This window comes from Lampetra planeri, unplaced genomic scaffold (assembly GCF_965212315.1).
Source record: "Lampetra planeri unplaced genomic scaffold, kcLamPlan1.2.h2 scaffold_115, whole genome shotgun sequence".
Taxonomy (NCBI): Eukaryota; Metazoa; Chordata; class Hyperoartia; order Petromyzontiformes; family Petromyzontidae; genus Lampetra; species Lampetra planeri.
Genome location: NW_027613862.1, coordinates 307,621 through 331,973, shown reverse-complemented (window position 1 = coordinate 331,973; position 24,353 = coordinate 307,621). Strand labels below are relative to the sequence as shown.

Here is a 24,353-nt window from a genome sequence, read left to right as displayed (position 1 = left end):
AAAGGCGTGACGTTGATTCTAAACGTGGAGAGAGGGGGGAAACCCGGGAGCAAAATCCTCGCGACCACAAGGAGAGAGAGAGACACACACACCGCAAACTCCAAATATACAGCAGCAGGCGTCGTCAGGATCGTGATCGAACCCACGACCTCCTGTACAGCAGGCGAGGTAGTTAACATCTCCTAGCCACCGTGATGATGAGAGAGAGACGCAAACTCCAAATATACAGCAGCAGGCGTCAGGGTCAGGATCGAACCCACGAGCTCCTGTATACCATGCGAGGTAGTTCACATCTCCTAGCCACCGTGGTGATGATGAGAGACACGCAAACTCCAAATATACAGCAGCAGGCATCGTCAGGATCGTGATTGAACCCACGACCTCCTGTGTACCAGGCGAGGAAGTTAACATCTCCTAGCCACCGTGATGATGATGATGAGAGACACGCAAACTCCAAATAATCAGCAGCAGGCATGGTCAGGGTCGGGATCGAACCCACGACCTCCTGTATACCAGGCGAGGTAGTTACCATCTCCTAGCCACCGTGATGATGATGATGAGATACAGAGACGCAAACTCCTGGATGAAGGCCAGCCCTCGCCAGTTGCTTTCGAGGGTTTTGGCCATTTCACTGTCACGGGCGTAGCATGCTTATTGATACCACTGCCAAAAGCAGCAGCAGCAGCAATCAGCAGCAAGCATCACCAAAGTAATGCGTACTCTTAGGTTTTTTCGGTAAAGTCACGTAGGTAAAAAAATTTAAATTAATAAAAGTAAAATAAAACAAATTAAAAAAATTCACGACGTTTCGGAAGCAACACAAGCCTCCGTCTTCAGGTGGAACCGTCACAGCCACGACAGCTGTATCAAGTAAATGAGAGATCACAATAAATACTACCCCGTATATATAATGGTTGAGGGGGGAAGGGCCAGGAAAGGTCGTGGGTTCGATCCCGATCCTGACGATGCCTGCTGCTGTATATTTGGAGTTTGGGTGTCTCTCTCTCTCATCATCATCACGGTGGCTAGGAGATGTTAACTACCTCGCCTGGTACACAGGAGGTCGTAGGTTCGATCCCGACCCTGACGATGCATGCTGCTGTATATTTGAAGTTTGCGGTGTGTGTCTCTCTCGCATCATCATCACGGTGGCTAGGAGATGCGTGTTCACTGATGCGTGTTCTGTCACCGTAACGCGGAGCTGACGTTCGACATTTCCCCTGCACGGTATCCATGCCGCACCCTGCTGCCCCACCCAATACCCCCCCCCCATCCCCATTTCCTCCCAACCCCCTGTCACTGAAAAGGCATCAGGGGCATTCACGTAAACTGACTCTGAATGATTTAATGAAAATTATGATGCAATAACTAGGAGACCTCTTGGCCGGATTGCATTGCAACTGTCCATATCCATGGTTCCTCCCCCCCTTGGAGATGTACCCCGTCCTCCGCAAGCCGTAATCACCGCGGGATTACGTTACACGATCCATCAAACTATCCAGTTAAAGAAATCGAATTCATTTTGATTAAACTGCTCGCAGTTTGGACATCGGCCAGGGTCGATTCATGCCAAGGCTTTGGCCGTCTCGGTTGTAATAGAAAGAAAGAAAAAACATCTTAAGTATAATTGCAAATCGTCCCGTTTTGCTAAGCGGTTTTGAATCACGTTCAGCTGCTGGGAGAGATCCACCTGCTTTAACATCGTCTTCGCTTGAATATGGCGAGATGTTGACTACCTCGCCTGGTATGCAGGAGGTCGTGGGTTTGATCCCAACCCCGACGATGCCTGCTGTATATTTGGAGTTTGCGTGTCTCTCTCTCTCTCTCAGTGGTGAGATGTTAACTACCTCGCCTGGTATGCAGGAGGTTGTGGGTTCGATCTCGACCCTGACGATACCTGCTGCTGTATATTTGGAGTTTGCGTGTCTCTCTCTCTCCGTGGTGAGATGTTAACTACCTCGCCCAGTACACAGGAGGTCGTGGGTTCGATCCCGACCCTGACAATACCTGCTGTATATTTGGAGTTTGCGTGTCTCTCTCTTTCCGTGGTGAGATGTTAACTACCTCGCCTGGTATGGAGGAGGTCGTGAGTTCGATCCCGACCCTGATGCCTGCTGTATATTTGGAGTTTGCGTGTCTCTCTCTTTCTCCCCGTGGTGAGATGTTAACTACCTCGCCTGGTATGGAGGAGGTCGTGAGTTCGATCCCGACCCTGATGCCTGCTGTATATTTGGAGTTTGCGTGTCTCTCTCTCTCTCTCCCCGTGGTGAGATGTTAACTACCTCGCCTGGTATGCAGGAGGTCGTGGGTTCGATCCCGACCCTGACAATACCTGCTGTATATTTGGAGTTTGCGTGTCTCTCTCTTTCCGTGGTGAGATGTTAACTACCTCGCCTGGTGTACAGGAGGTCGTGAGTTCGATCCCGACCCTGATGCCTGCTGCTGTATATTTGGAGTTTGCGTGTCTCTCTCTCCGTGGTGAGATGTTAACTACCTCGCCTGGTGTACAGGAGGTCCTGGGTTCGATCCCGACCCTGACGATACCTGCTGCTGTATATTTGGAGTTTGCGTCTCTCTCTCAGTGGTGAGATGTTAACGACCTCGCCTGGTCTACAGGAGGTCCGTGGTTTCGATCCCGACTGACGCCTGCTGCTGTATATTTGAAGTTTGCGTGTCTCTCTCTCTCCCCGTGGATTTTTCTCCGGGTCCTCCGGTATTTCCCTCCACATTTAGAATCAACGTCACGCGTTTCGAGTGTTTGGTTGCTGCTCTATATTCCCATGATGATGAGCCAACTTCGTTGAGCTATCATTTGTGATAGCCAGGTTGCTTTTAGAAAAAGTGGGTCCTTACCTGGTAAAATAAAGAAGAGTTCGTAGTTTTTAATTTAGTTTATTATGGTGTAGCGTGCTCACGATAACCGTATCGCCCCTTTTGATAAACTATCAGCCTTTTTTGCTTGAACCAATTCTGGTCAAATGTCACGTGTTTAGCAGGCCAAATATTATTGATAATCAACGTTTTTGTTTTAGTTTTGGGTTAGATCGCGTAAATAGAAATGCCGATGTTTATCGGAAAGCACCCACGGGCCAAATATCGTTCCTCCGATTAGCACGTTTGGCTACGCACGGCGCGAAAGAAGTTCAACACACACACACACACACGCGCGCACACAGTCCAGCGTATGCATTTACGTAGTTCATATTCTCTGTAACGACGCTAATGGTTATTTTGTGTTGTGTATAAATGTTTCCCAGCCTCGGTGGGAAATCGTTACGACAGCCTTGCGAATTTAATCACACTCTATTAAAGCTGATTAATGCTGAGGGCTAAGAGAGAGAAAAAAACATGATTAATTGACCTAATGCTTAATTCATGTCTGACCACGTGGTCACGATATCAACCTCCTACCCCCCCCCCCTCGTTCTGACCTCTCACGTTGCTATTAAGGAGGGCCGTCGCCCGAAACGTCGCTTATGATATATTTATGTTTTCCAAGACAAAGATGCCCTGTATAGCCTCAACAGACTGCAGGGGCAAGTGCTGTTAGCGAGCACCTATGAAGGCCGGCACGGCACACGAGGGGGTGGTTGGCCAGCACCACGCCCGGCCGCCTTTGTCCCCCCAGTTGCCACCACCTTACGAGGTACTAATTTTGAGGCCGAGTCGACCTAGGCGGAGGCCCCAGGACCGGTGCAGATCATCGCCACCGGTGGTGGCTGTGAGCGGGGTATCAAACTTCGTTCGCACCGTACGTCGTCAACCCAAGCTAAGTTGGGTCAGTTCATCTTCTTGGTTCTTTCGGTAAAGTCACGTAGAAGGGACATAATAAAATAATAAAAATAAAACATAATAAAATAATTCTCACGACGTTTCGGCCACAACGCAAGCAGCCGTCCTCAGGTGAAACCAGGTCTGTCGAGGCGACAGCGTCTGAATGAAACAGCACACGTGCTTGGAGCATATATATAAGCTGGGTTGGAAGGGGGGGGGAAGGGCGCCTTGACAAAAGAATTTGCATATCAAAAGGAATTTAGCATATTTATGGGAAATGCAGGTATGTGATTAGTACTACTTATAAGTTTTATTTGTATTATTTTATTACTTCCCTTCTACGTGACTTTACCGAAAGAACCAAGAAGATTAATCCCTGCAGTCACGAAAGCTTTAAATCGAAATTTAGAGACGTTCATATTTTTACGCGATCAAACCCGACAAAAAAACAATCGAAAAATTGGGTCAGTTCCTGTAAATATTGAGCGGCTTAACCTGTTGCAAAACATTGATAGGGCAACTGCAGGATCGTGTAAAGACACACACACGCACACAGTGTGATTCACGAATGTTTACTTGCGCCTTTGGAAAGTTCCCTGCGGTCCCGTTTAATGCGCCTCTGAAAAAGGGGCATTGACCCGAAACGTTGGCTATAATTTTATTTTAATCTTTACTGTGCAAGAGGCTCAAATAAATCAAATCTATGGAAAACTTAACCGTCATGCCTTCAATTACTCTGGAAAATATATTTTAAAAAAGCGCCTACATTTATAGATAATAGATTTTGTTTTTCTTTTCTTACACCTTTAATGAGATTGTTAATTCGTCAGTGTTTTGGCTAGCATTTAAAATAATCAATTTTTAGAATGGTATTTACCCAGCAAAGTCACAATGTCAACTTAATAGTTTTTTGGCTTCGGCTTATCCTGTACTGCCCTCTGCTGGTCAAAATAAATTTTAAAAATGTATTTTTAAACTTTTTATTTTACCAGTTAAGGCTCACTGAGCTACTATACAGCTCTTTCACTGGTAGTCTTGTATGATTGTAGTCTTGTATGATTGTAGTCTTGTATGATTGTAGTCTTGTATGACTGTAGAGTTGTATGATTGTAGAGTTGTATGATTGTAGTCTTGTATGATTGTAGTCTTGTATGACTGTAGAGTTGTATGATTGTAGAGTTGTATGATTGTAGTCTTGTATGATTGTAGTCTTGTATGACTGTAGAGTTGTATGATTGTAGAGTTGTATGATTGTAGTCTTGTATGACTGTAGAGTTGTATGATTGTAGAGTTGTATGATTGTAGTCTTGTATGATTGTAGTCTTGTATGACTGTAGAGTTGTATGATTGTAGAGTCTTGTATGATTGTAGAGTTGTATGATTGTAGTCTTGTATGACTGTAGAGTTGTATGATTGTAGAGTTGTATGATTGTAGTCTTGTATGATTGTAGTCTTGTATGACTGTAGAGTTGTATGATTGTAGAGTCTTGTATGATTGTAGAGTCTTGTATGACTGTAGAGTTGTATGATTGTAGAGTTGTATGAATGTAGTCTTGTATGATTGTAGTCTTGTATGATTGTAGTCTTGTATGACTGTAGAGTTGTATGATTGTAGAGTCTTGTATGATTGTAGAGTCTTGTATGACTGTAGAGTTGTATGATTGTAGAATTCTGTATGATTGTAGTCTTGTATGATTGTAGAGTTGTATGATTGTAGAGCTGTATGATTAGAGTCGTGTATGATTGTAGAGTTGTATGATTGTAGAGTTGTATGATTGTAGTCTTGTATGATTGTAGTCTTGTATGATTGTAGAGTCTTGTATGACTGTAGAGTTGTATGATTGTAGAGTCTTGTATGATTGTAGAGTCTTGTATGACTGTAGAGTTGTATGATTGTAGAATTCTGTATGATTGTAGTCTTGTATGATTGTAGAGTTGTATGATTGTAGAGCTGTATGATTAGAGTCGTGTATGATTGTAGAGTTGTATGATTGTAGAGTTGTATGATTGTAGTCTTGTATGATTGTAGAGTTGTATGATTGTAGTCTTGTATGATTGTAGTCTTGTATGATTGTAGAGTCTTGTATGATTGTAGTCTTGTATGATTGTAGAGTCTTGTATGATTGTAGTCTTGTATGATTGTAGAGTCCTGTATGATTGTAGTCTTGTATGATTGTAGTCTTGTATGATTGTAGTCTTGTATGATTGTAGTCTTGTATGATTGTAGTCTTGTATGATTGTAGAGTTGTATGATTGTAGAGTTGTATGATTGTAGTCTTGTATGATTGTAGAGTTGTATGATTGTAGTCTTGTATGATTGTAGTCTTGTATGATTGTAGTCTTGTATGATTGTAGAGTTGTATGATTGTAGTCTTGTATGATTGTAGTCTTGTATGATTGTAGAGTTGTATGATTGTAGTAGTGTATGATTGTAGAGTTGTATGATTGTAGTAGTGTATGATTGTAGAGTTGTATGATTGTAGTAGTGTATGATTGTAGAGTTGTATGATTGTAGTCCTGTATGATTGTAGAGTTGTATGATTGTAGTCTTGTATGATTGTAGTCTTGTATGATTGTAGAGTTGTATGATTGTAGAGTCTTGTATGATTGTAGAGTTGTATGATTGTAGTCTTGTATGATTGTAGTAGTGTATGATTGTAGAGTTGTATGATTGTAGTCTTGTATGATTGTAGTCTTGTATGATTGTAGTCTTGTATGATTGTAGAGTTGTATGACTGTAGAGTTGTATGATTGTATTATTAGAGTCTTATATGATTGTAGTCTTGTATGATTGTAGAGTTGTATGATTGTAGAATCTTTGCGTGACCCTCTAACTCCGGTCTCCATGGCGACGCGCGGCGCCTAGGCCTGCAGCCTGCCTCGCCTGACGCCGCCGCTGTCGCCTCGCCCTCTCCTCTTGCCGCTGCTGCTGAGTCGTTCCCTCTGTGAGTCGTTCCCTCTGTGAGTCGTTCCCTCCTCTACCGCGCTCATTCCTCCCTCAGATTTCTCGTTCAGCTTTCATTCACTGCTGCGTCCTTCCTCCACTGCTGCCGCTGAGTCGTTCCCTCCGCCGCGCTCATTCCTTCATCAGATTTATCGTTCTGCTTTCATTCGCTGCTGCGTCCTTCATTCACTGTTGCGTCCTTCCTCCACTGCTGCTGCTGCCGCTGAGTCGTTCCCTCCACCGCGCTCATTCCTTGCCCTGCTGCTGCTGCCGCTGAGTCGTTCCCTCTGTGAGTCGTTCACTCCTCTACCGCGCTCATTCCTTCATCAGAGTTATCGTACTGCTTCCATTCGCTGCCACGTTCTTCCTTCATTCACTGCTGCGTCCTTCCTCCACTGCTGCTGCTGCCGCTGAGTCGTTCCCTCCACCGCGCTCATTCCTTCATCAGATTTCTCGTTCTGCTTTCATTCACTGTTGAGTCCTTCCTCCACTGCTGCTGCCGCTTCTGAGTCGTTCCCTCTGTGAGTCGTTCCCTGTGAGTCGTGCCCTCCTCCAACGCCCTCATTCCTCCATCAGATTTATCGTTCTGCTTTCATTCGCTGCTGCGTCCTTCATTCACTGCTGCAGCTTGCCCTGCTGCTGCCGCTGAGTCGTTCCCTGTGAGTCGTTCACTCCTCCACCGCCCTCATTCCTCCATCAGATTTCCCTGCGTATTCCTTCATACACTGTTGCATCCTTCCACTGCTGCATCCTTCACTGCTGCATCCTTCATCCCCTGCTTCCTTCACTGCTGCCTCCTCCACTGCTGCATCCTTCACTGTTGCATCCTTCCACTGCTGCATCCTTCACTGCTGCATCCTTCCACTGCTGCATCCTTCACTGTTGCATCCTTCACTGTTGCATCCTTCCACTGCTGCATCCTTCACTGTTGCATCCTTCACTACTGCATCCTTCACTGTTGCATCCTTCCACTGCTGCATCCTTCACTGTTGCATCCTTCCACTGCTGCATCCTTCACTGTTGCATCCTTCACTACTGCATCCTTCACTGCTGCGTCCTCCATCCACTGCTTTATCCTTCACTGCTGTGTCCTTCATCCACTGCTGCATCTTTCATTCACTGCTGCATCCTTCACTGCTGCATCCTTCACTGCTGTGTCCTTCATCCACTGTTGCATCCTTCATCGCTGCATCCTTCATCCACCGCTGCACCTCTCCCCGTTGATTCTGCCCCTGCTGCTGCTGCTGCCGCTCGCTCCACCATCATCGTCATCATCCCAACAATCCCCCATCGTCGTCGTCGTCGTCCGCATTGACCCCTCTCCTCCACCATCGCCATGTCGACCTGCACGCTGCCCCTGCTCTTCATCAACCTGGGCGGCGAGATGCTCTACATCCTGGACCAGAGGCTCCGTGCACAGACCATCCCTGTGGACAAAGCTCGCAAGGGTACGGAGATCACTCAAAGGGGGGGGGGGGGGGGGTCCGCCAATTCCACGTTTTTCCCCGCGGTCGATAGGTCGTGCCGACGTTTTTGGGGGGTGGAATGTTGTATTTATGTTGGGGCGGGAGAAGGGGGATGTTGTGTTGATGGGGGGTGATGTTGTGTTGGTGGGGGGTGATGTTGTGTTGGTGGGGGGTGATGTTGTGTTGGTGGGGGGTGATGTTGTGTTGATGGGGGCTGATGTTGTGTTGATGGGGGCTGATGTTGTGTTGATGGGGGCTGATGTTGTGTTGATGGGGGCTGATGTTGTGTTGATGGGGGCTGATGTTGTGTTGATGGGGGCTGATGTTGTGTTGGTGGGGGGTGATGTTGTGTTGATGGGGGCTGATGTTGTGTTGATGGGGGCTGATGTTGTGTTGATGGGGGCTGATGTTGTGTTGATGGGGGGTGATGTTGTGTTGGTGGGGGGTGATGTTGTGTTGATGGGGGCTGATGTTGTGTTGATGGGGGCTGATGTTGTGTTGATGGGGGCTGATGTTGTGTTGATGGGGGGTGATGTTGTGTTGATGGGGGCTGATGTTGTGTTGATGGGGGCTGATGTTGTGTTGGTGGGGGGTGATGTTGTGTTGGTGGGGGGAGATGTTGTGTTGATGGGGGCTGATGTTGTGTTGATGGGGGCTGATGTTGTGTTGATGGGGGGTGATGTTGTGTTGATGGGGGGTGATGTTGTGTTGGTGGGGGGTGATGTTGTGTTGATGGGGGCTGATGTTGTGTTGATGGGGGCTGATGTTGTGTTGATGGGGGCTGATGTTGTGTTGATGGGGGCTGATGTTGTGTTGATGGGGGGTGATGTTGTGTTGATGGGGGCTGATGTTGTGTTGATGGGGGCTGATGTTGTGTTGATGGGGGCTGATGTTGTGTTGATGGGGGCTGATGTTGTGTTGATGGGGGCTGATGTTGTGTTGGTGGGGGGAGATGTTGCGTTGACGTTGTGGGGGGGGGGATGTGTTGAAGTTGGGGGGGGAACCTTGTGTCGACGTTGGGAGAGAAACGTTATTCGGACGTTGGAGGGGAGACGTTTTGACGGGGGGCATTGCGTCGTCACGCGTCCTACGTCGCACTCCTCCCGGAGAGTTGTTTTCAATCTCCCTTCGTGCATCAGGCGTGAGCCGATTGAGATACTGAGAGATTAGCCCTGAATCAAGTCCAGGGGGGGCTTAAAAACCTTTCTAGATTTGAAACGGTTCGATGTAAAGCTTCTTTCGTGACTGCAGGGATTCATCTTCTTGGTTCTAAATAATAAAAAATAAAACATTAAAAAAATATCTATATAATTATTTTTATGCTTTCTTTTTATTCTAATAAAAAATAAAACGTGATAAAATATTTATATCATTATTTTTATGCTTGCTTTTTTATTCTAATAAAAAAATAAAACATACAAAAAAAATTTAGATAATTTTTCTTCTGCTTTTTATTATTTCCCTTCTACGTGACTTTACCGAAAGAACCAAGAAAATTTGAAACGGGTTAGGTCGAGGTACACCGACTGTTCTCTTGCACATGACGACGTTGACCAATTTCTGTTGTAGCCCCGCTCACCACCGCCACTCTCCATTCCCTGACTACCACATTCAGATAATCCCCTCCCCCCTTAACTTGTATTTAAGGGCTGGTCTTTTGGAATTTTTCCTCACTTGATGCAGTAATTTTAGCTGTGACGGTCCCACCTGATGACGGAGACTTGTGTGTTGTCTCCGAAACGTCGTGATTTTTATTTTATTTCTATTATTTTATTTTAGTCATTTTTAATTAGATTTTTTTACCTACGTGACTTTACCGAAAAAACCTAAGAGTATAAATTTCGATTTAAAGAGTTATTTCGTGACTGCAGGGATTCATCTTCTTGGTTCTTTCGGTAAAGTCACGTAGAAGGGAAATAATAAAATAATAAAAATAAAACATGATAAAATTTCGATTTAAAGCTTCTTTCGTGACTGCAGGGATTCATCTTCTTGGTTCTTTCGGTAAAGTCACGTAGAATGGAAATAATAAAATAATAAAAATAAAACATAATAAAATTTCGATTTAAAGCTTCTTTCGTGACTGCAGGGATTCATCTTCTTGGTTCTTTCGGTAAAGTCACGCAGAATGGAAGTAATAAAATAATAAAAATCAAACACAATAAAATAATTATCACGACGTTTCGGCCACAACGCAAGCAGCCGTCTTCATGTGGAGAACAGATTCTGCCTTCTCGACAGACCTGTTCTCCACCTGAACACGGCTGCTTGCGTTGTGGCCGAAACGTCGTGAGAATTATTTTATTATGTTTTATTTTTATTATTTTCCTTCTACGTGACTTTACCGAAAGAACCAAGAAGATGAACCTAAGAGTACTTTAAAACCTTTACCCGCGCCACTCCTCGTTTTCCCCTCTGCGACTTTGCAGTCATGAACGACATCATCAGCACCATGTTCACGAAGCGCTTCATGGAGGAGCTCCTCAAGCCACAGGAGCTGTACTCCAAGAAGGCCCTGCGTACCGTCTTCGACCGTCTTGCCCATGCCTCCATCATGAGGCTCAACGCGGCAAGCATGGACAAGGTACGGACGGCCCCGTCGGAAAGGGGCTCCTTCCTCCGTTAGCCCGTCCAAGATTTGAACAAACCCGCCCGTACGTTCAGTTGCCTGTTCGGACCGAGGGTCGTAAGTTTAACCGCCGCGCAATATACTAGCGTACGGGGTAGACCCGTGTTGATGTAAGAGAATAAAGTTTAGCTGGAAGCATATTATATTTTTTGAGACGTACAATTGTAATGTATTACTTACTGTTAGTAGCTCAGCTTATTGAAGAGTATATTTAGTATACTGATGATACTATGTAGGTTATACTTTAGTTGTTTACGTGGTTGTTTAGTTACTGCAGCTACATACTATTAACATTCCTTCCCTTTATTAATGCTACCCCCATCTACTGCTAATCCTACATAATGCACGGGCATAATATGACTTTAAACCCCCCGCCCACCTCCTACGCATTTCACAAATAGTACTAATCGCATATCTGCATTTCCCATAAATATGGCCGAAACGTCGTGAGAATTATTTTATTTTGTTTTATTTTTATTATTTTATCATTTCCCTTCTACGTCACTTTATAAACGTCTCGTTAAACCCACCGCCACCCGACACGGCCGATCTGATCGTCCCGAGCGCGCGTGGATTGCCCCCCGCAGCTCTACGACCTGATGACGATGGCGCTGAAGTACCAGGTGTTCTCGTGCGTGCGCCCCCGCGACCTCCTGATGGTCACGCTCAACCACGTGGACGCCGTGCGGGCCTTCGTGCGCGACTCCCCCGCCATCCTCGCCACCGTCGACGACACTTTTCGCCACCTCATCGAGGCACGGCCGGCGCGCGCTGCACTACCGCGCTGCACTGCCGCGTTGCACTGCCGCGTTGCACTGCCGCGCTGCACTGCCGCGTTGCACTGCCGCACTGCACTACCCCGCTGCACTACTGCGTTGCACTACCACGCTGCCACCACCCCCGCACTGCTGTCATGCACTACCACGCTGCACTACCGCACTGCCGCTCCTGCACTGCCGGCCCACACCACGACCCTACGCGACCACGGTGCACTACCGCACTGACACCACCCCACACTGCCGCCCTGCGCTGCCACTGTGCGCTACGACCCCGCACTACGACCCCGCACTACGACCCTGCACTAGCACCGTGCACTACCGCACTGACACCACCCCGCACTACCGCACTGACACCACCCCCCTGCGCTACGGCCGTCATAGCGTTGCGGGAGCACCTGCCCTCCCATGTTTATTGCGCGTCTCGTGCGTGTGCGTGTGCGTGTCTTGTGCGTGTGCGTGTCTTGTGCGTGTGCGTGTCTTGTGCGTGTGTGTGTCTTGTGCGTGTGCGTGTGCGTGGGGTGGACGCGTGCACAGATCTACAGTTGTCTCTCTGCCGGGGAGTTTCAGCTGATCAGACAGACGCTGCTCAGCTTCTTCCAGGACATGCACATCCGCGTGAGTAACAACAACAACAACAACGGTAACAAACAGCAACGCACAACAACAACAACAACAAACAACAACCGCTGACGTTCGCCAATAAGTGGCGGAGACGCCACCGCATCGCTTGTGCCAGGCTAGGTGCACTTCGAGGCCATCACGTGCAAGTGTCGCAGGAGGTCGCGAGGTCACGTGACCTCCTGCCAGGTGTTTAGGGGTTCACTGAGAAAAGACAAAGATCCCCCGTGTAGCCTTAGCAGACTGTTGGGGCAAGTGCTGTTAGCGAGCACCAATGAAGGCCGGCACGGCACACGAGGGGGTGGGTGGCCAGCACCACGCCCGACCCCACAAAGACACGCACACACTGACAACAACAACAACAACAACCGCCATTCACCACTAAGTAGCGGTGACGTCACCACGACGCTTGTGCCAGGCTATGTGCACGTTGAGGCCACGTGAAGTGTCGAACGCCCGCTGGCAGGAGGTCACGGGGCAGACCCAGCAGGTGCCACGGGTCGACTGACTGAGATGACCGAGATGACTGGCTGATGCACCACCTGTGCCCCCTACTGTGCCAGGCTAGGTGCAGGAGGTCACGGGGCAGACCCAGCAGGTGCCACGGGTCGACTGACTGAGATGGCTACTGGCCGATGCACCACCTGTGACCCCTACTGTGCCAACTTGCTTGCGCTTTAGCCACCCGGCGCTCCGCTCGTTGTTGTGAGACACGCACACGGACAGACAGGCAGACAGACAGACAGACACGCGCAGACCAAGACACGCGCAGACCAAGACACGCGCGTGCGATGCACAGGCTGATGTGAGCGCTGCGTCTGACCCCCGCCGTGTGTGCGTGCGTGTGTGCGTGCGTGTGTGCGTGCGTGTATGGGGAGCGGTAGTGTAGTGGTTAGCGCTGCGCTGCGCTATGAACCCGGCGACACGGGTTCGATTCCCGCTCACGGCCAACACCAGTGACGATTATCTGAACCGGTCTTGGGCCTCCCCTAGGTCGACTCAGCCTTAAATAAGTACCTGGTGAGGTGTGTAAACATCGCCGCTAGGGAGGCAAAGGCGGTCGGGCGTGGTGCTGGCCACCCACCCCCTCGTGTACCGTTCCGGCCTTCATAGGTGCTTGCTAACAGCACTTGCCCCTACAGTCTGTTAAGGCTATACGGGGGGTCTTTATCTTTGTGCGTGCGTGCGTGTGTGCGTGTGTGCGTGCGTGTGTGCATGCGTGTGTGTGCATGCGTGGCACTTGCTGGGTCTGCCTCGTGACCTCCTGCCAGCGGGCGTTCGACACTTCACGTGGCAGCCTCAAGGTGCACTTGGCCTGGCACAAGCGTCGTGGTGACGTCACCGCCACTTAGTGGCGAATGGCGGTTGTTGTTGTTGTTGCGTGCGTGTGTGTGTGTGTGCGTGGCGGTGTTTCAGGTGTCCATTTTCCTGAAGGACAAAGTGCAGAGCTCTAACGGGCGATTCGTCCTGCCAACCTCGGGCCCGGTCCCTCTCGGAACAGAGAACCCCGGGACCATCAGGTGAGGGGGTGGGGGGGCGGGGAGGGGGCGCTGGTGAATGCGTGCGTGCACCTAGCCTGGCACAGGCGCCGTGGTGACGTCGCCGCCGCTGAGCGGCGAGCGGCGGTGGCGTTATTGGTGTCGGTGTGCGAGCGAGTGGCTCTCGTTCTAGCCGCACCTTAACAGCTCTTAGAACCTCCGAGTTCAACCATTCTACACAACAAAGACTCATTCCTGGCAGCGGTTTCAGCCGCACCACCTCTACATAACAAAAGGCTCAGTCCCGTTTACACCTTTAGATCAGCCGCATCTTAACAACTCTTGGAACCTCCCAGTTCAACCAGTCTACACAACAAAGGCTCATTCCTGGCAGCGGTTTCAGCCGCACCACCTCTACATAACAAAAGGCTCAGTCCCGTTTACACCTTTAGATCAGCCGCATCTTAACAACTCTTGGAACCTCCCAGTTCAACCAGTCTACACAACAAAGGCTCATTCCTAGCAGCGTGCTTCAGCCGCACCGAACCTCACAACAATAATAATTTTCAGGGCCCACCTTGGCTCCTCCCACCCTCAACCAGTATATATACAAGGACTGTTTTCTTGGAATTTATTTTACTTGATACAGCAATCGTGCTGTGACGGTTCCACCTGAAGACGGAAGCTTGTGTTGCCTCTGAAACGTCGTGATTTTTATTTTATTTTACTTTTATTAATTTTAATTTTTTACCTACGTGACTTTACCGAAAAAACCTAAGAATACGGAAGCTTGTGTTGCCTCCGAAACGTCGTGATTTTTATTTTATTTTTATTTTATTAATTTAATTTTTTTACCTACATGACTTTACCGAAAAAACCTAACAAGTATAACCCGTAAAAACAAAGTTTTTCACTATAAATCCTTTATATGCGTGGCGGCTAGAGTCCTCTCGTCCTCTGGCTTGAGATGGCTGCCACCTATGGGTCAGATGATTGCATTGCACCATTAAGCAATTGGTAATTAAATATCATATTTTTGTCCTAAAAAGTGTAAAATTTAGGAAAAAAAATTTCACGAACATTAATTGTCACGCACAACGAGTCTGTGTGCAAAATGTCAGCTCGATTGGATCACGGGAAGTGGGTTAAAAAACGACCGAAAGATTTGCACGGTCGTAAGCAAGCAAGCAAGCACGCAAGCACGCAAGCAAGCAAGCAAGTGAACTTAATATAAAGGATTAAAATATATGTCTCCGTGTGCAGGTTGTTTGCCCCCAGCGGTGAGGCGCTGCGCTGCGTGGGGTTCCCGGTGGGTGGCGCCTACTCACCCGCCCTGCGAGACGGCTCGTGCGAGATCTACGGGGAGCGCGTCATCACGCTGGGCACCAACATGTGAGCTCGCTCGCTCGCACACACGCACACCTATTTTTACGATGAGTCATGTTTGCATTGACCACAAAAATGCAAACAAAAAACACAACTCTGATAATGTATGCACTGTCCTTGAAGTTGATTGGTCCACACCCGAGACAGCTTTCCTTAGAGCCTAGTCTCACATGGTGTTGGACCAGATGACGCCAAAAGGCACACAACTCAAAGACAATGCACCATCAGAGTATGAGAGCTCGGGGTAAAGCATTTACACAATTGGTACCTCATTTGCCAGTAAAAATATGATAATTGTTTTTTTACCATTTTATCTGGCAACAAAAGTGACACCTTTTTTACAAGGAGTCATGTTTGCATAGACCACAATACCTGCAGTCGGAATGCCTAGGCTCACATGTGTACACCGTGTGAGACTAGGCTCTAAGAAAAGCTGTCTCGGGTGTGGACCAATCAACTTCAAGGACAGTGCATACATTATCAGAGTTGTGTTTTTTGTTTGCATTCCGACCGCAGGTATTGTGGTCAATGCAAACATGACTCCTTGTAAAAAAGGTGTCACTTTTGTTGCCAGATAAAAGGGTAAAAAACCAATTATCATATTTTGCTACTGGCAAAGGAGGTTCCAATGGTGGTATTTTAATTTCATTTGTATTCCTACACACGTGACCTTACCGAAAGAACCAATGGGTATCGTAATTCCCGCAGTCAATCCTCAATCAAAACCTGTATTGTAGAGGCGGTCCCAAGCGTGGTGCGTGGTACGTGCGTGCCCTCTCGCTCCGCGACACCCCGCGTCTCTGCGTGTTTGCGCAGGTACAGCACAACGCGAAGTGTGGACACAGATCTGTCAGGAGCCACCAAGGCATGCTCCCCACACGCCCAGGTGAGCCAGATATGTGTTGTACGTTGCACGGACGTTGTACAGACGTTGAACTCCTTTCGCGCCGAACGTAGCCAACCGTGATGATCTGTGGGTCTCTGTGGGTCTCTGTGTTTGTATGTGAATCTGTAGGTGTGTGTGTATGTGAGTCTGTAGGTGTGTGTGTATGTTAATCTGCAGGTGTGTGTGTGTGTGCATGTGAATCTGTAGGTGTGTATGTGAATCTATATCCGTGTATGTGAATCTGTAGGTGTGTGTGTACGTGAATCTGTGTGTGTGTGTGAGTCTGTAGGTGTGCGTCTATGTGAATCTGTAAGTGTGTGTGTGTGTGTGAATCTGTAGGTGTGTGTGTACGTGAATCTGTGTGTGTGTATGTGAGTATGTAGGTGTGTGTGCATGTGCGTGGGTGGGTGAGTGAGTGAGTGGGTGAGTGATTGGGTGGGTGGGTGGGTGAGTGATTGGGTGGGTGGGTGAGTGATTGGGTGGGTGGGTGAGTGAGTGAGTGAGTGGGCGAGTGAGTGGGCGAGTGATTGGGTGAGTGAGTGGGTGAGTGAGTGGGTGGGTGGGTGAGTGAGTGGGTGAGTAATTGGGTGAGTTGAGTGAATGGGTGAGTGAGTGAATGGGTGAGTGAGTGGGTGAGTAATTTGGTGAGTTGAGTGAATGGGTGAGCGCCCGCGAGTGTGACGCCTGCCACCCCCCCCCCCCTCCTGTGCCAGCCTTCAAATGCTTTGCTCCATACTGGCTAACAGCGTTTGCTCCGACAGTCCGTTAAAGGCTACACCGGGGGATCTTTGTCTTTGTGTCACAGGAGAGTTCCCTGCCAAACCTGTTGGCTAAGGAGGAGCTGAATCTTCTGGCTCATCTCATGGGCGGGAGCGTTGGGGTGCAGGCCTCCGGGAGTGAATTTAAACTGATGCTCTTCAACAGCGAGCGAGAGGAAGAGTGAGTCTCATCTTTGCTTCGAAGTCAATCTTAATTTTAGAACTTTCGTGACTGCAGGAATTATTATTTGTTTCTTTCGGTTAAGTCACGTCTAAAGATAAAATAATAAATTAAATTAAATAATAGAATACGACGTGCCATCGCATTCGCAGCACCACGTCTGTTGACCACTCATTGATATGCTAATTTTTTCTCTAACCCTCCTCCCTCTCTCTGCCTCCGCCCCCCCCTCTGTCTATTTAAGGCCACCACACAGAGACGATCACCCCTCTCTGTTACCTGTGTTGCTCTCGCTATGTATCTTGGTGATATCTGTCTGCTAATATGTCTGTCTATAGTTTTCTGGTTAGATTTTATGTCGCTATTTCATTATACCTGATGATGATTGCTTGTGTTGCAATCGAAACGTCGTATTCTATTATTTAATTTAATTTATTATTTTATCTTTAGACGTGACTTAACCGAAAGAAACAAATAATAATTTGCTTCGAAGCTTTCGTGACTGCGGCAATCCGTACTCCTTGGTTCTTGCGGTAGAGTAGAAACAGGTAAAATAGCTCGCGGCGTTTCGATCGCAACGCAAGCAATCGTCGTCGGGTGAGACGGCTTGCGATCGAAACCGTCGTGAGCTATTTTATTTCCTTTCTGCCCACGTGACTTCACCGAAAGCACCAAAGAGTGAGAGTGAGTCTGTCCGCGTCCGCGTGCGTGCGTGTGTGTCTGCTGCGGCGTTCGGTGAACATTGAGCGCCAGAGGTCGCAGACGGGTTTTGATTCCTTACCCGTACCCGGCCGTACCAGGGTCGCAAGCGGGTACCCGTACCTGGCCGTACCCATACCCTACCCGTACCCAGCCGGGTACGGGTAGGGTACGGGTATCGGGTACCCGATTGCGACCTCTGGGATGAAGCCATGTTGCAGGCGCGGGTGGGTTGATTCTATGAACTTGAATTGTGAGAAGAGACAAGACGTTGGGAAATGAGTGACAAACGGTGACTCACCAGTGACTCACGGCCTACCCGTACCCGGCCGCACCAGGGTCGCAAACGGGTACCCGTACCAGGCCGGGTACGGGTAGCCGGGTATCGGGTAGGGTACGGGTATCGGGTACCCGGTTGAGACCTCTGCCGCTCACGGCCAACACCGGTGACAATTGTCTAAACCGGTCCTGGGCCTCCCCTAGGTCGGCTCAGCCTCGAATGAGTAGCTGGTGCGGTGTGTAAACATCGCCACTGGGGAGACAAAGGCGGTCGGGCGTGGTGCTGGCCACCCACCCCCTCGTGTGTTGATCCGGACTTGATAGGTGCTCGCTAACAGCACTTGCCCCTACAGTCTGTTAAGGCTACACGGGGGATCCTTTGCATGTACGTTGAACTTCTTTTGCACCGTACGTGGCCAACCGTGCTAATCGGAGGTGCGGGAGAAGGATAATGAGCATATCAAAGACTTAATGAGCTTGTGAATATGTCGTATGAGTGGCTTTAAAGATGTGCTCATGACGAGTTCGTGAATCAACGAGTTAATTTTCGATTTAAAGCTTCTTTCGTGACTGCAGGGATTCATCTCCTTGGTTTTTTCGGTAGAGTCACGTAGAAGGGAAGTGATAAAATAATAAAAATAAAACATAATAAAATAAAAATTTTAAATAATAAAAATTAAACGTAATAAAATAATTCTCACGACGTTTCGGCCACAACGCAAGCAGCCGTCCTCAGGTGAAGAACAGGTCTGTCGGGAAGACAGCGTCTGAATGAACACCACCAGGCTTGGAGCGTATATTTAAGCTGCTGGGTTGGAGGGGGAAGGGCGCCTTGATAAAATAATTTTCATATCAAGAGGATTTTAGCATATTTATGGGAAATGCAGATATGGGATTAGTCACTACTTATGTTTTATTTTTATTATTTTATTATTTCCCTTCTATGTGACTTTACCGAAAGAACCAAGAAGATCAACGAGTCAATGTGAATGGGTTGAATGATTAAATTGACGAATGCATTTTACAATTAATGAATGATGTTTTCAATGATCTGTTTAGTGAATGAATGAACAACGAATTTATGAGCGTGTTGACAATTAACTAATGAGCTGACAAAGCGGCCTTAAGGGCTTACCAAATGACGCGTCGACGAATGCTTCGGCACAACCTCGCGGGAGACTCGCTCACAATGAGCGAGCCCAGCATTGGCTATGAGATGTTAACTACCTCGCCTGGTACGCAGGAGGTCGTGGGTTCGATCCCGACCCTGAAGCCTGCTGTTTACAAGCTTAATTGGCACTTTTGCGGTAACATCTCGTCCCGGTATATTTGTGAGTTTGCGTGTCTCTCTCATCATCATCATCACGGTGGCTAGGAGATGTTAACTACCTCGCCTGGTACGCAGGAGGTCGTGGGTTCGATCCCGACCCTGAAGCCTGCTGTTTACAAGCTTAATTGGCACTTTTGCGGTAACATCTCGTCCCGGTATATGTGTGAGTTTGCGTGTCTCTCTCATCATCATCATCATGGTGGCTATGAGATCTTAACTACCTCGCCTGGTACGCAGGAGGTCGTGGGTTCGATCCCGACCCTGAAGCCTGCTGTTTACAAGCTTAATTGGCACTTTTGCGGTAACATCTCGTCCCGGTATATTTGTGAGTTTGCGTGTCTCTCTCATCATCATCATCACGGTGGCTAGGAGATGTTGACTACCTCGCCTGGTCTACAGCAGGTCGTGGGTTCGATCCCGACCCTGACGATGCCTGCTGCTGTATATTTGGAGTTTGCGTGTCTCTCTCTCTCTCCGTGGCGAGATGTTAACTACCTCGCCTGGTATGCAGGACATCGTGGGTTCGATCCCGACCCTGACGCCTGCTGTATATTTGGAGTTTGCGTGTCTCTCTCTCTCCATGGTGAGATGTTAACTACCTCGCCTGGTACGCAGGACATCGTGGGTTCGATCCCGACCCTGACGCCTACTGTATATTTGGAGTTTGCGTGTCTCTCTCTCCGTGGTGAGATGTTAACTACCTCGCCTGGTACGCAGGACATCGTGGGTTCGATCCCGACCCTGACGCCTGCTGTGTATTTGGAGTTTGCGTGTCTCTGTCTCTCCCCGTGGTCGCGTGGACTTTTCTCCGGGTCCTCCGTTTTTTTTCCATCCACGTTCAGAATCGACGTCAAGCGTTCAGAGTATTTGTCTGCTGCTATAAACTCCCACGTGATGACGATGACGATGATACCACGTCGTTGAGCTGTCAGTTGTAATAGCCGGTGTCGCTTCTGAAAAAGAGCTACGTGGCCCAGCAGTGGACCTTAGCTGCTAGAACAAACGTAAATAGTAGCGTAGTTTATAACGGGAAGCTTGCTTGCTTCTCGTACGTACATATTGATTAGTGTTCTTGGGTTTTTCCGTAAAGTCTCTCTCTCTCTCCGTGGCCAAGAATAAACCCCAGAATATGAATCCTTGCAGTCACGAAAGCTTCAAATCTAGAAATATTGATCAATGTGCCTGTTTGTTCGCTTTGTCCTTACCGCAGAGAGGCACTGACCCTCCGATCGGGCGACTCCCATCACCGCGTCATCAACATCGACGCCGCCAAGGTAGTCCACCCGCTCCACAGGCCGCCACTGGGAAGCGATCGCCCCGTGGGACGTAGCTCGGCCCCGGAGTCACACACTCACACACACCTACACACACACACCCACACACACACTCACACACTCACACACACCTACACACACACACCCACACACACTCACACACACTCACACACACCTACACACACACACCCACACACACTCACACACACTCACACACTCACACACACTCACACACACACCAACACTCACCCACACACTCATACACACACTCACACACATTCACACACCAACACCCACACACACACTCACACACACACACCAACACCCACACTCACACTCACACACCCACTCACTCACACACTCACACACACACACACCAACACCCCCACACACACACTCACCCACACACTCACACACACACCCCCACTCACACTCACACACACACTCACACACACACTCACACACACACTCACACACACCCACACACACACTCACACACACACTCACAAACACACTCACACCCACACTCACACATCCACTCCAACACTCACACACACACTCACACACTCACACACACTCACACACACTCACACACATACCAACACCCCCACACACACCCACACTCACACCCACACCCCCATCACACCCTCACCCACACTCACACACCCTCACCCCCACTCACACCCCCACCCACAATCTCCACCCACCCACACCCCCACCCACAATCTCCACCCACCCACACCCCCACCCACACCTCCACTCACACCCACACCCCCACCCACACCCCCACCCACCCACCCACACCCCCAGCGTGCAGCAAGGCCTTGCCCGTCCCTTCTCTCGTCCCGCAGTCGCATCCCAATCAAGAGCTGCAGAGGATCATGGGAGGTTTCTCCGACGAGGGGCACCTAGGGGAGGCCACGGGGGAGGAGGGCGCCAAGGGAGATGGCAGCCGAGAGCCCAGCAGCAAAGGCGAGGAGCTGCTGGCCATGATGGATGCATTGTGATCGCGCGCTGTGCGCGTGCTGTGTGCGTGCTGTGTGCGCGTGCTGTGTGCGCGTGCTGTGTGTGCGTGCTGTGTGCGCGTGCTGTGTGTGCGTGCTGTGCGTGCACTGTGCGTGTGGGGAGAGGTGTTGGTGGCGGTTGGCACGCTGTTCTACGAACCCGGCGACCCGAGTTCGATTCGCGCTCACGGACAACACCGCTGACGGTTATCTGAACCGGTCCCTGGGCTCCTCCGCTAGGTCGACTCAGCCTCAAATGAGTAGCTGGTGCGGTGTGTAAAAACATCGCCACTGGGGCAACCCAGTTAGGCCGGGCGTAGTGCTGGCCACCCACCCCTTCGTGTGCCGTGCCGGCCTAAGTAGATTCTCGCTAACAGAACTTGCCCCAACAGTCTGTTTGAGGCCCAATCCAGAACTGTAGATGGTCATGGCGGGCTTTTTGATATTAAAGGCTACACGAGGAATTCTAGATTTGAAGCTTTCGTGACTGCAAGGATTCATACGCTTAGGTTTTTTCGGTAAAGTCACGTGGGTAAAAAATAAATAATAGAAATGAAATAATAGAAATCAAATTATAAATCACGACGTTTCGTCATCAGGTGGGATCGTCACAGCTAGATTTACTGTATCAAGTGAATTTCGATTGAAAGCTTCTTTCGTGACTGCAGGGATTCATCTTCTTGGTTCTTTCGGTAAAGTCGCGTAGAAGGGAAATAATAAAATAATAAAAATCTAACATAATAAGAAGAAACAGAGCGTCCTTAGGACGCTGTCTTTCCGACAGACCTGTTTCTTCACCTGAGGACGGCTGCTTGCGTTGTGGCCGAAACGTCGTGAGAATTGTATTTTATTATGTTTTCGTTTTATTATTTTATTATTTCCCTTCTACGTGACTTTACCGAAAGAAGCAAGAAAATGTATCAAGTGAGGCAAAATTCCAAGAGACGAGCTCTTAAATACAAGTTAAGGGGGGAGGAGGGGGGAGGAGCTTATCTGAACGTGGCAGCCAATGAATGGGACGTGTTGGGGGGGGTGGGCGGGGCTCAAAGAACAATAGGTGCACATGTTGTTGTTTTACCCGGTGTTTGTTGACAATCCAAATACAAAAAGGGGAGTGCTGTTACACGCTGGGGATGTCAACACTCGGTAAAGTAGACTAGTACCTGTCATCTTCTTGGTTCTTTCGGTAAAGTCACGTAGAAGGGAAATAATAAAATAGTAAAAATGAAACATAATAAAATAATTCTCACGACGTTTCGGCCACAACGCAAGCAGCCGTCCTCAGGTGAATAACAGGTCTGTCGGAAAGACAGCGTCTGAATGAGACGCTGTCTTTCCGATTCAGACGCTGTCTTTCCGACAGACCTGTTCTTCACCTGAGGACGGCTGCTTGCGTTGTGGCCGAAACGTCGTGAGAATTAATTTATTATGTTTTATTTTTATTATTCATTTTATTATGTTTTATTTTTATTATTTTATTATTTCCCTTCTACATGACTTTACCGAAAGAACAAGAAGATGAATCCCTGCAGTCACGAAAGCTTTAAATCGAAAGTACCTGTCAAATAAGATGGTCCAAAAATGTGTAGTTAAATCTTTTTTGCACGGTTAATAACATCTTTCCAATGATTACTCAGTTTGTACCCATCATCATCACGGTTGAAGTTATGTCTGTGTTTGTATGTCTGGATGGCTTCGTGTACAAATCTTTGATGGTAGCCACAAGCTTGTTGCCTCCGAAACGTCGTGATCTATAATTTTATTTCCATTATGATTTCTACTATTTCATTTTTATTATTTATTTTTACCTACGTGACTTTTCCGAAAACACATACCTTCGGAGTGGGCAGGTAGGAACTTGGTTGGACAGCGCATTCGTGCACGACAGACAGACAAATAATCCCTGGTGGGCAGTGTGGAACCTGTTGTTCCTACCTGTATACAAGATAACTTGACTTTAGGTAGCCAGGCAGCCAGCCAGGTAGCCAGCCCCCTTAACTATCGGCCACTCCCCCTTGCTTAGGCCCCTCCCATTACCCCCCTCCCTTAGGCCCCTCCCCCCTTAGGCCCCTCCCATTACCCCCCTCCCTTAGGCCCCTCCCCCCTTAGGCCCCTCCCATTACCTGCCTCCCTTAGGCCCCTCCCCTGACCAACCCCCCATATCCTTAGGCCCCTCCTCTGACCCCCCCCCTCAGGCCCCTCCCCTGACCCCCCCTCCCTTAGGCCCCTCCTCTGACCCCCCCCCCCCTGAGGCCCCTCTCCTGACTCCCCCGACTCCCCCCTTCCTTAGGCCCCTCCCCTGACCCCCCCCCCCATATCCTTAGGCCCCTCCTCTGACCCTTATGCCTTAGGCCCCTCCCCTCTCCGTACCCGGCAGTAGGTCTCCACCAATCAAAGAGCTGTGTGTATTATATATTTATTTATGCGCGACAGACAGACAATAAATCCCTGGTGGGCAGTGTGGAACATTGTTCCTACCTGTAAAACCTAAGGCTACACGAGGAATGTTCGTCTTTGTGTTCGCGACGTAATTATTTCTGGGTCGCAAAATCGATTCGTGAATCCAATTGCTCTAAGGTCGTGGCGAATGTTGTAGCATTGCCTAGAGGCTGTAAGCGTCGTGTGTATGTTGAAATTTTTTCGCACCGTACGTAACCAACCGTGGCAAATCAGATGCCTTGGTCATGTGAACCGGGCACCGTGGTGGCTAGGAGATGGAAAGTACCCTGCCTGGTATACGTGTGGCACATCAGGAATGGATCACTCTTTTAATTAAATCCTTTATATTAAGTTCACTTGCTTGCTTGCTTGCGCGCTTACGACCGTGCAAATCTTTCGGTCGTTTTTTAACCCACTTCCCGTGATCCA

The 24,353-nt window shown here is 48.6% G+C and overlaps 1 protein-coding gene across 1 annotated transcript; it reads left to right on the top strand.

The window, feature by feature from the left end:
- Nucleotides 1–6,674: 6,674 nt before the first annotated feature.
- OSCP1 (organic solute carrier partner 1) lies at nucleotides 6,675–22,440 on the top strand. Its single transcript, XM_078621755.1, has 10 exons — nucleotides 6,675–8,166; nucleotides 10,614–10,768; nucleotides 11,401–11,568; nucleotides 12,127–12,207; nucleotides 13,627–13,730; nucleotides 14,952–15,080; nucleotides 15,891–15,960; nucleotides 16,766–16,899; nucleotides 20,418–20,481; nucleotides 21,333–22,440. The coding sequence occupies exons 1-10, from the start codon at nucleotides 8,055–8,057 to the stop codon at nucleotides 21,486–21,488; spliced, it is 1,173 nt and encodes a 390-aa protein (XP_078477881.1). The 5' UTR covers nucleotides 6,675–8,054; the 3' UTR covers nucleotides 21,489–22,440.
- The last annotated feature ends 1,913 nt before the right edge of the window (nucleotides 22,441–24,353 follow it).

What these genes read in the sequence shown, in the direction of transcription:
- OSCP1 (XM_078621755.1), top strand. Translation starts at nt 8,055, where the DNA reads ATGTCGACCTGCACGCTGCCCCTGCTCTTCATCAACCTGGGCGGCGAG. An exon ending in CTTTTCGCCACCTCATCGAG is followed by an intron (nt 11,569 to 12,126) that starts GCACGGCCGGCG and finishes ACGCGTGCACAG; the next exon opens with ATCTACAGTTGTCTCTCTGC. An exon ending in TCCAGGACATGCACATCCGC is followed by an intron (nt 12,208 to 13,626) that starts GTGAGTAACAAC and finishes GCGGTGTTTCAG; the next exon opens with GTGTCCATTTTCCTGAAGGA.